This window comes from Canis lupus, chromosome X (assembly GCF_011100685.1).
Source record: "Canis lupus familiaris isolate Mischka breed German Shepherd chromosome X, alternate assembly UU_Cfam_GSD_1.0, whole genome shotgun sequence".
NCBI classification, from domain to species: domain Eukaryota; kingdom Metazoa; phylum Chordata; class Mammalia; order Carnivora; family Canidae; genus Canis; species Canis lupus.
Genome location: NC_049260.1, coordinates 102,465,543 through 102,481,442, shown reverse-complemented (window position 1 = coordinate 102,481,442; position 15,900 = coordinate 102,465,543). Strand labels below are relative to the sequence as shown.

General features: G+C 36.8%; 1 protein-coding gene across 1 annotated transcript in view; it reads left to right on the top strand.

Moving 5' to 3' along the window:
• LOC611589 (fibrous sheath-interacting protein 2-like) overlaps positions 1-15,900 on the top strand; it is a 75,222-nt gene that overhangs the window by 49,268 nt on the left and 10,054 nt on the right. The window contains exons 16-19 of the mRNA XM_038588838.1: positions 401-9,744; positions 12,538-13,035; positions 14,068-14,165; positions 15,279-15,325. Of these exons, the coding sequence (XP_038444766.1) occupies positions 401-9,744; positions 12,538-13,035; positions 14,068-14,165; positions 15,279-15,325 (9,987 nt within the window). The remainder of the gene's footprint in view (positions 1-400; positions 9,745-12,537; positions 13,036-14,067; positions 14,166-15,278; positions 15,326-15,900) is intronic.

The following is a 15,900-nucleotide window of genomic DNA, read 5'->3' as shown; positions in this document are numbered from 1 at the left end:
AATTTCATCCAGCTCAACTTACTGTGTACTATATAGTCCCAAACTGGATAATTAGCTAAACAGTTGAAAATGGCTTCAAAAGTTAAATGAGGTCTGTAATCATGACTAGAATCACTTTAGGGCATTGCAACTAAAGCTGAAAATCATTTATCTGCCCCAGGATTTCGCTATACAAGGAATAAACCAGCACTTAGAGATCTGAATTTTATTAGGCTGTTTTCTTCCTTCTTGCCAAAGTAAAGTTCCACAGGTGGGATATAGAGATTTGAAGAAAACTCAGTTCCTTTCTTGACTAGGTCTTTCTATTTCTTGAATTCATGTATAAAAAAATGCTAGTGTTTTGAATGCTCAACATTTCCCCTTAATGCATGCTAAAAATCGTAATGTTTTCTATTTTAAGGTCCTCTTGATGACAAAGTATCTATTGCATCCACACTGTTAAGGAAAAAATATGAATTCAAACAGCCTCTAGGAAGCATTAACTATAATTCTTCACTTTATCAATTTTGTGAACATCTCACTGAATTGGTTATTTCCTATATAATATCAAGGCTGTCTGATTGTACTGACGATGATGGAACAGAACAGAAATCACTGGAAAACCAAGATTCATCTTTTAGCAAGGTTATTTTAATTCATTCACAAGTATTTCCAGTTTCTACCAGAGGACTTGCTTTAAGCATTTCTGAAATCATTATTCGAATCCTTTTTAATAGTGAGATTTTAAAGGTGGACTCTACACAAGAAGTCATTTCTGTGAAAACAAAATATATTTACTGCCCAAGAGTAGCTGTGGCTGACTTTGACAATCTCTTTCAGGATCTCTTAATAGGAGTGATCCATGTTCTGTCCAAAGAAATAGGAATAAAGCACCAGCCTGACAGCAGAGGAAGAAACAAACAACTCTCCATGCTGAAAAGCCATAGTTTGCCCATTCACAACAAAACCAAAACTATGAAAAGACAGACAGGCTCCAGAGATTGGAAATCATCTCCTACTCACCAAATTAATCAACTAGTACAGAAAAATCAACTAAACTCTCTGGAATGTAAGTTAGGCACTCTGGTCGGTAGCCTAAAAACACGTGACTCCAAAGAAGTAGTCAATAAAATTTCCAATATTGTTTTCAGTTTGGTTTTGCCAGATGAATGCCCAAATTGGGATAGGGATTCTGGTAAAATACCACAAAAAAGTTTCCTATCTTCAAATAACCAGCAAAGTCATAGAATACCTAGAAATAACCCTGGGCTCTCCCCAAAATCAGTTTTTATTCTGAATCTTGTATGTGAGACACTTATTAAAATACTTTTGGAAGAATATACAGCCAACAGCCTCCTTACAGATGGTTCTCTTTCTGGTGAAATACCAGCAGAAGGTCAACTGTGCAACGTACTTCAAAATATAGAGAATTATTGCAGGGGAACAATCAACCATGGCTCACCACTTGAGGATTATGACGTGTCAGGCCTTTTGGAAAATCTGGCAGAAATAGATCAAGAATCTATGCTTACTATTATTTCCCATGCCTTGGTAAAATCTTTAATGGAAAAACTGTCCTGTGGTATATACCGACCTCCCAGAAGTCCACTTTTTGCAAACAAACATTTAACGTATAGAACAAGAAGAAGACTCTCTGGTTTCCCAAAAGTAGAAAGGCCAGAATTAAAACATTCAAGACAGGGTAAATGCTCTGTAAGATTCATGAGTTATGACAGCAAGCCTTTGACAGAACCACTGAATAATCTCAGGGTGATTCATTCCAAAATGAAAGCCCCATTTGGTAAGCAGTTTTCAGGAAAATTCCATCCTCTACCTCCTCTTCAAAGACCAGGTAAAAAGGAAGTGAATGCAACAGCCATTCTTAACACACAATATCCAGGAGGCATGAACACAGGAGTTTATTCTGCCAAATTTCTGGAGGAAATAATCGCAGACATTTTCCTTAAGCTCTCCACCTCATTGCAGAGCAAAAATGTAAACATCACTGAAGCTCAACTCAATGAGGTAAATATATTAGATGTCAACTCCGTGGTGAATGAGTTTAACAATGCTCAAGTCACTGTTTTACGAGATGTTGAAGAAAGGATATGTTTTCCACCAATCGATAAACAAACTGTTAGAAAGATTGCCGACTCAGTTAATAGTGATGTTTCATGGGAATATGCACTACAAGTCACTGGTGGAAGTCGTCTGACACATGATACCACCTCAATAGCAGAACAGATAACTAATGGCATATTGAAAGAGAGTGTAGACTACCAACTCCCATTGTGCTTTGTAGGAAAGCTCATGCCTAATTCATATTACCCTCTTAAAGCTGAAAATATATTGCAGAAACTTCAAAACAACCTGAGAGAACTTAATTACCAAGATCAACATTCAATGGGCTATACTACCGTGTTATCACACTCATTTTTAGAAGATGTCATCAGGAAGCTATTATCTCAGCTCATTTCTCCACCTTGGAAGGCTTCATGCTTGGGAAAGAAGTATTTATTGACTTCAGATTTTAATAAGATATCCACCTGTATAATAAATAAGATTTTGTTAGCCATTTCAAAGCATAAGATTTGGCTCACTAAATATGACTGTCAACATCCATATACAGAAAAAACCCTTCAAAATATGGTGGAGTCTGTTTATAATAATGTTTTACAGATGTCTGACTCTCTTGTGTCAGTCCAGAAAAGCGTAGTAAGCCAAAGCCCACTTATGATTGACCGAATAGCCAGTCTCATTATTCAAGAGATTATTGAAAATCATCTTCAACCTTTCTTGTGTGGAGAGGGCTTACCTTGTTCAGTGACTCCACTGGATGAAATATCGAATATGGTTAAAGAGGTTATCAGTGAGGTCACAGAGTCCCATAGACCCCAGAAGCCATCATCACTAGGAATGGACTTTTATCCTAATGCATTTGTAGAAGATATCATTGCCAGGCTATTATCAAAGGTCTTCAGTCCAAAATATAACACTGAATGTGAACTGGATAAAATGACCCAAAAAATAGTAAACTCAATAAATAACCATTTTAACAAAGCTAAAATCTGCATTCTTCGTGATAACCAAGAGCAGGCTTTCCCCACTGTAGATCTAGACACTGTGGATGAACTCGTCAATTCAGTTTACGGAAATATTCTGCAACAGCATGGGCTAACCCTTGAGATTGATAATGAAGAACTCAAAGACAGTGATATTTTTGCAGAAAATGTTACCAATTTAATTGTAGCAGCTATTTCTGATTATCTTCTTCACCCACTGTTTTCTGGGGATTTGTCAGCTTCCTCTCATGCTACTTTAACAGCAGAGAACATTATTGAGAACATCTTTAGTGGCAGCAGTGAATCTACCAAGCCAAGCCTGCATTTATCTCCATATAATACCTTGCTGCCATACACACTCTTAGAAGACCTAATTAGAGTGCTATTATCTAGAATATTTCCTTCCACATATAACATTGTTCCATATGGCAAAACCCCAAAAGGCAGATCAAGAATTAATTGTGGTGAAATCTCTTCAAAGCTAATCAGTGATATTAGGATGAAAATTTCCCAACATGAAATTCGATTTTCAAAAGATGAAGAAGAAACCAAATCTATTTATTCAGAGGATGATGTTCAGCATCTCGTTGATTCTGTGTTCAGAAATATGTTGCAAAACTCTGGGTCTCAAGAAGCAGTTGAACACGATATCATAAGCAGTAACAATGTTCTTATTGATAGAATAGCATGTTTTATCATTAAAAATATCTGTCAGCAGCATCTCCATCCATTTGTGTATGGAAAGTCATTACTTCCTCCATCATATACACACTTTGATTATATGAGAAGGCAGGATTTTTTTGCTGGTGTTTACTCCTCAGCATTTTTGGAAGATGTGATCTCTGGGGTTTTAAGCAAAATATTCCACAGGGTGTTAGGTATTGTGCAAACAAACCCATTAAGAGATTCAGGAAAAGAACTATTGGAAACAGCTGAAAAACTCATATATTTGATAACAGAAGAATTCTCAAAAGCTCAAGTTAGTATCCTAGAAAATGCTAAGGAACAATTGTGTTTGCCACCAGTACATACAGAAGTAGTGACTGAAATTATTGACACGGCATATAGCAAAGTTTTACAAGAATATGAACTGGAAACTGATAAAGACTTTCTCAGTGATACAAAAACATTGGCTGAAAGAGTAACTAAAATTATCCTGGCTGAAGTTTTTGATTTCCAAATTCATCCAGATTTCATAGCAAAGCTGCCCTTTAAACCATATTCAAGACTCAATGCTGATGCTTTGATAAAGAGAGTTCATTATGCTATTAGTAAATTAAGAATCCGAAGACAGACTTATACAACATATACCACCATATTATCACATACACATTTAGAAAAAATTGTCACTCAGGTTTTATCTCAGATAAATCCATTGAAGGACAGTGCAGAAGATCCAGACTTTTTGCAGTCAGACTCCAGCAACACAGTTGTGAGGCTGATTGATGAGATCATGTCAATAATTTCTAAACATGCAATATGCATTATTAAACATGGAAATGAAAAACAAAATGTGATTTCAGAGAAAGATATCCAGGCTATGGTTGATACCATTTATACTGATATTTCTAATTCAAATCTATACCAGTCTCTTACAAAAGATAAAAAAGGCATAAGTAATATACCCATTACAAAAACAGCAAGTTATATAATAAAAGAAATATTTAACCATCATCTTGAGTCATTCTTATCTGGAGACAAAACTCTTGCTTCAGGTACAGTGGGTCAAACTTCTCATCAGAGAGCAACAGATCCTAAACAAAGGGAATTATTGCTTATTGTGAATTCAGCCGTCTTTTTAGAGGATGTAATTTCTGAGCTTTTATGCAGAATCCTTTATGTATTCTCACATAATGTCTTGGCTGCCAAAAACTCATGTAAAGCAAAAACCAATGTAACTAACATTGTTACTACATTAGTAAAATCAATTGTGCTGGAATTCACCACATCAGAAATTTTAGTTGCAGATCACTTGGATGAAAGTCTGCATTTTTCAGAAGGATATAAAGAAATGGTTGAAAAAACTGTCAGCCTAATTTATGAAAAAATATTAGATGATTATAAATCTCTGATTCATATTTATAGAGCTATACAAAGTGATGCCATCAGTTTTGGGGGAAAATTATGTTATTTGCTATTAGGAGAAATTTATGATTATCAAGTGGAGTCATTAGTTTTAGGAGAATTAGTAACTTCTTCCTATTCCTTCCTCCAAGAGGAGAACATCATCAGAAATGTGCTTGACAGCATCAACAATGATAGCCATGTTTTACCATCATGCATCACTGTATTGCCGCGTTCTCTTTTAGAAGATATTACTTACAAGCTTCTAGCACATATATTCCCTTCATCGGAGACTGAAACTGAACTAAATGAGAAAGAGGTGCCACCAGATTATGAGTTTGTGAATGCAGCCTCAAAACTGGCTGATGAAATTATAACAGAAATTTCTGAACACGAAATTAGACTTGCCACAGCAGAGGAGCATGTAGAAAGTATGCAATTAGGGGCAAGTGAGAACTTCGTTAACTCCATATGTAATGATATTATGAAAAAACTTCAATTAGAAAATGAAACATGGAGTGATACATACAAAAAAGGAGGCTCATTCCTCAAGAGAATAGCCGGTTTCATTATGAAAGAAATTGTGGACCACCATCTGCAGCCATTTTTATGTGATGAAGAATCATCTCTCTGTGACTTACCCAAAAATGACCATGTCATTGAACTCTTGAACCCTGGTAAAGAAAAAATACCAAAAGGCTTCCCACAGGCTTCTGTGTATAGTGCTACATTTTTGGAAGATATTATAATTGACCTTGTTCGCAAACTTTATACTTTCCCAAGTATTGCTGAAAACCCTAAGGAAAAAGAGGTATCAGAAAAAGACTGCATGAGCATGGCTATAAAATTCGCAAATGCCCTGATAGGGGAATTTAGAAAAAGTGAAATCAAAGTCCTAGCTAATGCTGGAGAAATGTTTTCTTTTCCACCAATAGATAAAGAGACAGTCAATAAAGTATCTGATTCTGTGTACAATGAGTTCATAGAAATATATGGATCTAACAATCTTCAAAAAGATGACAGAAGTAACATCGTTATAGAGATGATAGCTGCTTTAGCCAAAAAGGCAATCTCTGCTTTCAAGATTCAACCACTTTTTTCAGGAGACTGGTCTTCCACCTTCTTTTCATTTCTAAATGTGGATAACATCATCCAAAGAGTTCAACACCTACCATATAATACCTTTACAAAAATAAATAGAAGCTTGATGGACAATCCAGTTTCTTCACTAGAACAATTACCTACACTTACTCCTCTAACCTCAGGCCTAAAAGACATAATGGACACTTTAGAAATAGGCAGAGGAGCACTTAATAGAAAAGAGAATTTCAAAAAGGTGGAGGCATCTATGAAGACAGGCAGCATCCAGGAGCTGATATGTACTGCTATAACTCACAATAGGAAGGGCAAATTAACTACCCTAGCATCAGGGTTAGGTGGAGGTGTGGCAGGTAAAAAAAAGGGGGATGAAAAGAAAAAGGAAAGTTCAATTGGAAAAGAGAATGAGAAGGCATTAAAAGTTACTTCTCAAACAACTCATGTGGAAAGTGAAGATAGTCGGGGGCCAGATTTGAGTATGGCACTTAGAAAGAATGAAAGCAAAAAGAAAGACAGTTTGAGTATAAAAGAGGAGAAAGGGCAAGGTGCTGAGATATACCAACATCTTTCATTAGCTACTGATGATACAAAAAACAGAAAGGTTGTCCTGGAACCAGATTTAAAAATAGATAAAAGGAAGAGTGAAAAGAAAAGAGGGAGTTCATTAGAAAAAGAAAATACACCTTCTGAATTATCATCTCTGAAATCCAAAGTGAGAAACAGAAAGATCCAAGAGAAGAGAGATTCTCCAGCTTACGGAATTACAGATGACAAACAGATCTTGCATCTTAAACATGTCCAAAATGTCCCTGAAAGCATTTGCATAAATGTTTTAGAAATATCTTCTTTCCAAGGACCAGTAGATGATTCAAAATCCCCAAATTCCTTAGGTGATAAAGAAGTATATATAACCAAAGTAGATGTCAAGGATTTTGCCCAGCCTGCCTCAATAAATCCAGCTAAATATGGTGCTCCTGCAAAAGAGGAAGAGAATAAAAAAAGTAAAGATAGAGAGATTAAAAGTAAACCTAGTAAACCAGACAATCCACGAGAAATTAACTGTGGGGTTTTTCCTGCTAACTTTTTAGAAGGTGTTCTGTCTGAAATAGTTAACAAATTGGTTTTTAATTCTTCATGGGGTACCGATGATGCATGTCAAAATGTAACCAATACTGTAAATCAATCTGAGCTCTGTGACACAGCTATGAAACTGATTAATTCTCTATTAAAGGAGTTTTCAGATGCTCAAATTAAAGTATTAAACCCAGGTCAGGGAAGTCAGTTCCTCCCCTCTGCAGATAAAGTTTCATCAGTTCACAATGTACCTCTAAGGCAGAAAGAACCATCTGTGGATAAAGCACCTCGAAAGAAAAAAATGGCAGCTGCAACTAAGACAGCTTCTTCTGATGAGGCACCTTCTATGGCTAACATACCATCAAGTGATAAAAGGCTGGTCAACAAGATTGTTCACTCCTCTATATGCAATATTTTGCGGGAATATAGATCTCAAGACTCCATTTACAAGGACATAAATAGTAATGGTGAAAATTTGGCAAGAAAGCTAGCTAATGCAGTGATAGAAGAAAGTTTTCAGCATCAGCTAAACTTGCTACTTTATGATGACGTTCCGGCTGCAGCATGTTTGCCTCTAGAATCTAAGGAGGTTATGAAAAAGGTCCATAAGGGCATCCAAACAGCCTGCAAAGAATGTCAAACATCATCACCATATACCATAATGCTACCTCATGAATTTTTAGAAAGTATAATTTCTTCTCTTCTATCAAAAATTTTCTCAACAGTAGCCCGTGCTAAAACAGAAACATCTGAAGATAATTTGCACACAGAACTGGATTTCCTTCAAATGAAGTTTGTAAGTACAATTATGACAGAGATTTCCAAAGATAAAGATATGATTGTACAATATGTACAATCCTTACATCCTAATGATGATGAAATCATTCAATTAGTGGTTCAAACTATTTATAACAATCTCTTGCCACAATTTGGATCTCAAGAGAGCATACAAAATTGTGCCAGCAGTGGTTGCAAAATCCTTTCAGAAACCATAGTTAATTTAGTTGTACAGGAAGTGGCTGGCAACCAGTTGCAGAACTACTTTTCTGGAGAGCTAACACCACATCAGTGTACAGAAATTGACAGTGTTGTTGAAAACATCCTTAAAGATGTCATCCAAACCACTGAAGTTCCCCAGCCTCAGCCATCACAGGCTTACAAACTGCCTTTTCCCATAATAGAAGAAATTGCTGTAAATTTTTTGTCAAAGCTTTTATCTATGTTTCCAAAAGCAGATAAGAAACAAAACAATTCTCTAAATGCTGAAATGCAAACAATAATCTCAAAAATCTTAAGTTCATTCCAAGAATATCTCTCTAAAAGTCAAATTACAGTAGTGCCACAGGCCAAAGAATCCCCCACTGTATCTTTAGCAGACAGTACCACTATTGAAAAAGTAGTTACTTCTGTTTATAACAGTGTTTTAAAGCACTCTGGCTCCCATATTTCAGTGTATAAAGATTTAATGAGTAAGAGCAATGTTCTCTCTGATATAATAGGATTTTTAATGGTGAAGGAAATTTCCAATTCAGAATTTCATCCTCAAGTAGAAGAAGCATCAAGTTCAGAGTTAGTTCTGGAAGCTGCCAAAATTATGGAAAAAGTGGTTAAGATCATTGATGACCTTAAGTCAAAGAAAAAGCCTTCAACCAGAAAGGAGACTGTGTTAAACGCTAGGTTTTTAGAGGAAACGCTGGCCTTGTTCTTGGCTAAACTAGTAAAGGTGCCATGGGCCTCAAGCAGAGATGTGAAAAACTTATCAAAGTCTGAGGTAAAGAAAATTGCATCTCGACTGACAAAATGTGTGACAGCTGAAATTTCCAGAAATAACATTAATGTTGTCTCTACTGATCCTGAAGAAACCTTTTTAAGTCCAGAAAGTATAGAAATTATTTCTCAGATGGTTGATTCTGTTTATAATCAGGTACTGCAACAATCTGGAACGCATGAAGAACTTTATTACAACATGAAAGGTACAAACAATGTCTTCCCTAAAGAGATAGCTTCTTTACTCATCAGTAAAGTTTCCAGCTGTTCATTAGAAACAGTTAGCCCCAAAGATTCACAGGCTGATCTCTTTAGCGATTTGGATATTGATCAAATTGTCAAAAAGGTGCATGAGTATGCTGTTAAAAGCCAGCCGGAGCTAGAGCAAAAAGAATTAGATCAAGACGTAAGTGAAGAGGAACTTCCAATTAAAATAGTTCCTCACCGTGGGAAACAGCCAATCAATATCGATCCAGACATTGTTGCAGAACACTTAGGAGTCCTTTCTATAAAAACACAACCTCTTGAGAAACTGCAGCTGGAGTGTTTAACTAGAACTGGATATAGCATCGAGGCACTGAGAAGGATGTCAGTAAGTGGGAGGAGTCACTCAGTGGACATATCTGATGCAGGAAAGCGAAAGCAAAAAAAACGTGTCTCATTGGATGAGGTGGGACGACTGAACCTAAGACCATTAGAGGTAAGTGCTAAACGCAATAGTGAAAAGAAATGGTAGTTACTGAGACCTGGTTGTCCTGTGATTTCCCTCCTCAGGCAGATCTATGAGAATGCATTTGTAAAATATGGTCAATTTTCTCTTGCCCAGCCCAATAGAATTGGGACACCCCGATTCAAGCAATTCTCTGCTTTCCTAGGACTCACCCCATCAGGAGTGTGGCTCCATGTAAAAGGTGGCAGGCTATTTTCCATTAACTAGTCAGACTAAACTGCCATTTCCTGAAGAATGGGAATGCAGGGAGATGTCCTTACCAGCAAACAGGACTGCCTAGACTTGTAGTCCTCATTTGGCAACATGGAAGAAATGCAATTTTTATAATCCCCACAGTTCTGTTTTATGGATATACATTATCATAGTATTATATGAGTCCAAATGGGCCAGTTAGAATAACAAGTCAACCGGTTAAAGATTTAAATCCTCAAATGTAAGTCTCCACAGTAGTATTGTTTTTACTTAGCAGCATTCATCAATAGTACTTTAGAATTCACTTGTTTCTTCTTATTTCACTTTCATTACATAATACTTTCCCACGTCTCTATACTCTTATACATTCAGGCTGGACCCAGTTTCTTTCCCATTCTACCTTTGCTCTAGACCCAGCTGTCTTCCTACTTCTATTTTTATGAACTAGTTTTTCTGCAGTCTTGTATCTGGGCTCCAAATATACTTTAAAGAGGCCAAAAATGCCAAAACACTGTCCTTGGTATAATATAACTATTGAAAAAATAGTTCTTATTGCAGATCTTAGGGCAATAGGGCATAGGGATGGTCTTTCCAGGAGATGGAGCTATACTCATCCAGCCCCGCATTCTCACTTAACACCAAATTCCCTCCATATAAATGAGCCTCTTACAAGGATGATGGTATGTACTCACACTCAGGATATAGTTTCTGATTTACAAACTGAGCAAAGTTCTAGAGAACCAGCCTGCTTGGAGCATAAGCCTAGGAGCATGTTTTCCTTAGAATTATTTTCCAACCCACTGAACTAAGTCTCAGAGCTGGAGAATACATTATGGGTACTTTTTAATCTCAAATACTGAGATGGTCATAGACACCGATGGAGTCTTCTTGGTCCTTAGTTTCTTGGACCAGATGAAAGTCCTTTCCAGCTCTAAAATGTCCTTTTCTCTCTGGGTTCTCAAAATTACATTAGCATTTACTTAGTAGCTTTCATTTATATATAAGTAACTCCTTGGGCACAAAATCTATGTGTCTAAACTACAGAACATTACCTCTAAGTCATTACGTCTCAATCATCTGTCAGTTTTGGCTACCTGCTTTCTTCTTTTACATCCTTTATCAGTACTTTATCTTTTTATAGCCCACGAAATTTGGAAGAGAATATCTAATCCAAATCAACTACTGCCGCTACTCATAATGGAAGCGAAAGCTGTCTCAGGGAAAGCAAATAGACCTAGCTTAGCTCAGTTAAGACAGATGCTTTGCAACAATCTGGATAGCAGTGCTGTCCATCCCCAACGTGGGCATAGAGGTTTTGGAAAGAACAGGAGATCGGTATAAGGAACCCAGGCAATTCCCAGGCTAGTCCTCAGTCAGTGATCCACAAGCAAGGCTTTATTTGCTATTCTGAGATACCAAAACTTCTAACACACCAGATACAGGCCTATCAGACTCTTACAGTGACACAAAGAGAGCCATAGAGACAATTTTAAGCTTTTGAACCACTATTTCTCTCCACCAGCACAGATCATCAAGACTGATTATGATTCTGTTTCTCACAAAAGATACTACTGTAAGGTAGCATTTATCTGAAACTCTGGTTTGCAGTTTTATAGAGATTTAAGATTGATAACCCAAATTAATGTAAAGGTTCTATGGCATCATCAAAGGCTACAGAAATGGGAAAAGTCACTTATGACTGTCTTTTCCTTGAACTGTCTTTACCATTGCAAGATGGAAAGTGACATTTGACCAGGGAAGTGAGGAGGAATGAAGAGTTATTCTTTGAAGCTCCCTTTGGAAAATATGTTTAAGGGTTAGAATGTGGAGGATGAAAAGTGAACATGCAAAGTCTTTCACAATCATATTTTAAAATCAGGGTCAGCCAATACCTTGTCTTTTGTTCATGAAGATATCTATATTTAGATTGCTCTATGATTTGTTGCCTCAGTAAGAAGTTTAAAAAAAGACGTCCTATCTAAATCTGTTACAGATCTTCCCAGGTAAATGGTGAAAACAATGTAATTAAAGGATTTGTGCCTTTTGCAGTTCTTGGAAAGTAAAAAGTAAAATTTGATGCAGAAGACAAAACTTACTAGGTTTCCCTTCTTTGGACTGGATGACACTATTCTTAGATAGAAAGAAAGAAAGAAAGAAAGAAAGAAAGAAAGAAAGAAAGAAAGAAAGAAAGAAAGAAAGAGAGAGAGAGAAAGAAAGAAAGAAAGAAAGAAAGAAAGAAAGAAAGAAAGAAAGAGAAAGAAAGAAAGAAAGAAAGAAAGAAAGAAAGAAAGAAAGAAAGAAAGAAAAGAAAGAGGATTACTGAAATGAGAAAATATTGCTTATGATTTTTATTTATTTCTTCTTTTAAATATATCACTACTCTGCCAGTAAGTGGCATTTGAGGATAGTTTTACTCAATTGAAACTGAAAACCATGTGAAAATTGCTTTATTTCTATATAGAACCACAAGAAAAATGACTAAGACAATAGTTTTTAATTATTTCTATATAGAACCACAAGAAAAATGACTAAGACAATAGTTTTTAATATTAATTTTCCCTTCAATTCCAGGCTGCTAGTAGGAATTCATTCCAGAACTTAATAAAGCCTGACATTACCAAAGTGGAGCTTTTAAAAGATGTCCACAGCAAAAAAGATCTTATCATTCGGTTGGTAACTCATGATATTGGTCAAGAAGTTTCAGAAAATAAAGTGGAAGAGGGCTTAACTTCCAATGAAGATGAAGTTGTTTTACAAAATGTTGTGAAAGAAGAACTTCCAGAAGACCTGTTTGATGATCAAGCAAAAGAAGAGATAAAGCCCATAATGGGCACAGTGGCTCTTCACAAGCCACTGATAAGCAAGAGAAATTTGAAAAAATTTCTGTCTCTAGGGAAATGCTGTCATCGCAGATCTACTGTAACTACAACAAATACTGAAGCATCACCAACTCTATGGACAGAGTCTGAGGAGACACAACAAAGACTTGTTTCTAATACTGATGTGACTACCTCCAAATCCCCGACTGGCACAGATTCTTCCTTTTGGGAGAGAAAGACACAGCTAAGCGTAAGTTACAAATGGGACTCTCAATGAGAATGGGTTTCTATAGAAAAGGTATAGAGTTTCACAAACTTAGTCCAATAAATTTACATTGGGTAGGAATAAGAGGGCATAAACTGAATCTGGACAGGCTCTCCCCACTTTGATGATATTTGCAACAAAAGGGAAATGATGAACAGATGAAGCCAGAAACCTCAATTGAAGAAAAATGGATCATGAAAAGGGTCCTAGGTTAGTTAGAAGGACAAGAAAAACAGAAAGTGGAAACAAGAGAAATGCAATCCAATTATTTAAAATCATAGATTTCATTCTTTTTTATATTCTGACTTCTAAGTACTCACTGGAAGTTTTGTTTGCAGAAACTCCATGCCAGTGGGCAGACCAGAAGGTGGGCCGGAGGGGAGTAGAAAGATTCATGCAAATTCTGCCTATCTGGGTTTGAATTCTGGCTTTGCCATTAGTAGCGGTGCGACCTTTGGGCAAGATACTTAACCAACTTTTTCCTCAAAAATTACCCCACTTGCTGAAACATAGCAAGTTATTCAAAGTATGTTGAATATTCTTCCTTCCATAAGCCCCACTATCACTCTGACACACAGCTCCTGTCTCTGGTTCTGTATTGTTCTAGTAATTGGTCCAGGCCTTATCCTCTTGAGTTAGCCCTATCAAAAAAAAAAAATTGCACTGTACATGCGTTTGGGAGATGCCCATGGTTTAGGATTTCCTGGTGAGACAATCCCTTTGAATATCCCTCTGCAACGATTTCTAGGTTAACCCAGAAACTGCAGTGAACCCGAGAAAAGAAAACACAGAGATACATACAACTCTGGCCAATCCAGAAGTTCACCACAACAATAGCCTCAACAGAAACTCAGGTCTATTTATCAGGATCTATTTATTAGCAAGCCATGTGAGATTTTAGGAGCCAACCCAGTGTGCCTGATCAGAAATGCTACACAGATAACTAAGGAAACATTATATTTTACTTATTTGTTACAAAATCTTCTTCTTATAATTACCTGCCTTGCACTTTTCCAGAGAGAAGAAATGAAAGCTAGTACTGAATCGGCATATTACTTACATAGAATTATGAGTTCATCTTCATACAATGAAGAGGATCTGCCTTCATTTTCTAGGTACAGTCAATTAAAGCAATATGAGTTAGCTAAGAAAATAGGAACCCAAAATGAAAATTATGTTGGTGCAAAGCATGGGCACCTCAAGTAACCATGTGAGCAAGCCAGGGGCTCAACCCTCCAACTCCCCATACTCCTTTCCCTTGTTCTCCTCTGTGGTTACTTCCTGAGTGTCCCCTTTTCATGTTGTCTCCCATCCCTACTGATCTGGTCTCTGCTTCCTTCTTCCAGTATAGTGGCCCAATCAGTGTAGTTAGATTAAGTGTTTAATGTGTTAGATTCTAGAACCTAAGAGACAGACAGGCCCTGTAGGTCAACCGTAGTTCCTGCACTGATGGCTCACCTAAAGGGCTTCCTGCTTAGTTTCCTTATGTACCTAAACATGCAGCAGTGTGGCACTGTTGCAGGGATCCCCAACATGGAGGGGTTATGTAAGGTGGAGCATTCAGGGAAGAATGCTCAAAAGCAGTGGAGTTTGAGTTGAGCCTTAAAATCTGGCTGAGCTTTAGACAAGAACATCCAGGTTGGGGAAGGCTGGAAGAGAAGGGGTGCACTCTGCAGTATCTATAGGAGACAAGGGAGGAATACAGGGCACTCTAGACTTGAAGTCTGATTAACGCTTTTTCTAGAATAGCCAAAATGTGCCTAAAATTGTTCTTATGTTTATAAGAATATTCACAAACTGGGAAGGGTAGCACTCTGTATCATGGGAAAAACTAGGGTAGAAGGAGAAACATCTACCAGATTGTTAAATATATTCCTTTCCACTTGTCACTATGAAATTAAAGTTTCTTTTCTACCTGATGCCATTTTAGGACACCTACCCCTGGCCCACCATTGATCCTTTCTCCCCTCATGATTGTTGTAACATACAGAAGTAGTACTGCAGGCACTCTCAATTATTTGTGTCACTGGAGAAGAAAAGAGGCGCACATAAAACAAAATAAAAGTCGATATAGCAGTCATTTTCACATGATTTGAGAACTCAGGGACATACCATTCTAACTTTCCTTCTATATGAATAATGATTTTGACAGATTGTTCTTTTACTTAATGAGTATTCCTTCATTTATTAAATGCACAGAAAATCTAATGTCTTTTATCTTTTTTTAGTGATGATGATGATCGTCCCTCAGATCCAAGTGCCAAAATAACAGAAGGTTGTACTGATTTTTTTTTCTTAATTTAGATACTATTTAAAGGAGACTTTGTTCTTTGCATCGATAAAGTTTCCTATTGTGAAACATGAAGTGAACACTGAGTTCTCTAATAGGTTGACCTAATATAGGAGAGTAATTAACATGAGCCAACTAGTTTGCTTTTTCTGAATCACTAAGATCTCATTAATACATTTGGTATAAAGTACATGGTGTGATGTTATGAGTTTAAAATTGCCATGCTCTTGTAGGAAATATACAGGAAATATGGGTTTATCACATTTATATGTGGACTAGAGCTCATGCTACTAGGATTTAATCATTTCTTTTTTAAGAGTGTATGCTAGCTTTGTAGGATTAGCTTAGCCCCAGTAAAATATATTTTTAAAACTTTTTTTTACTTGTTTAAGATTTTATTTATTAATTTTTGAGGGAGAGATAGAGCATGAGCAGGGGCTAAGGGCAGAAAGAGAGGGAAAAGCAGGCTTCTCGCTGAGCGATCCCAGGATGCTGGGATCACGACCTAGTCAAAGGCAGATGCTTAACCAACTGAGCCACCCAGGTGCCCCATAAAAAAG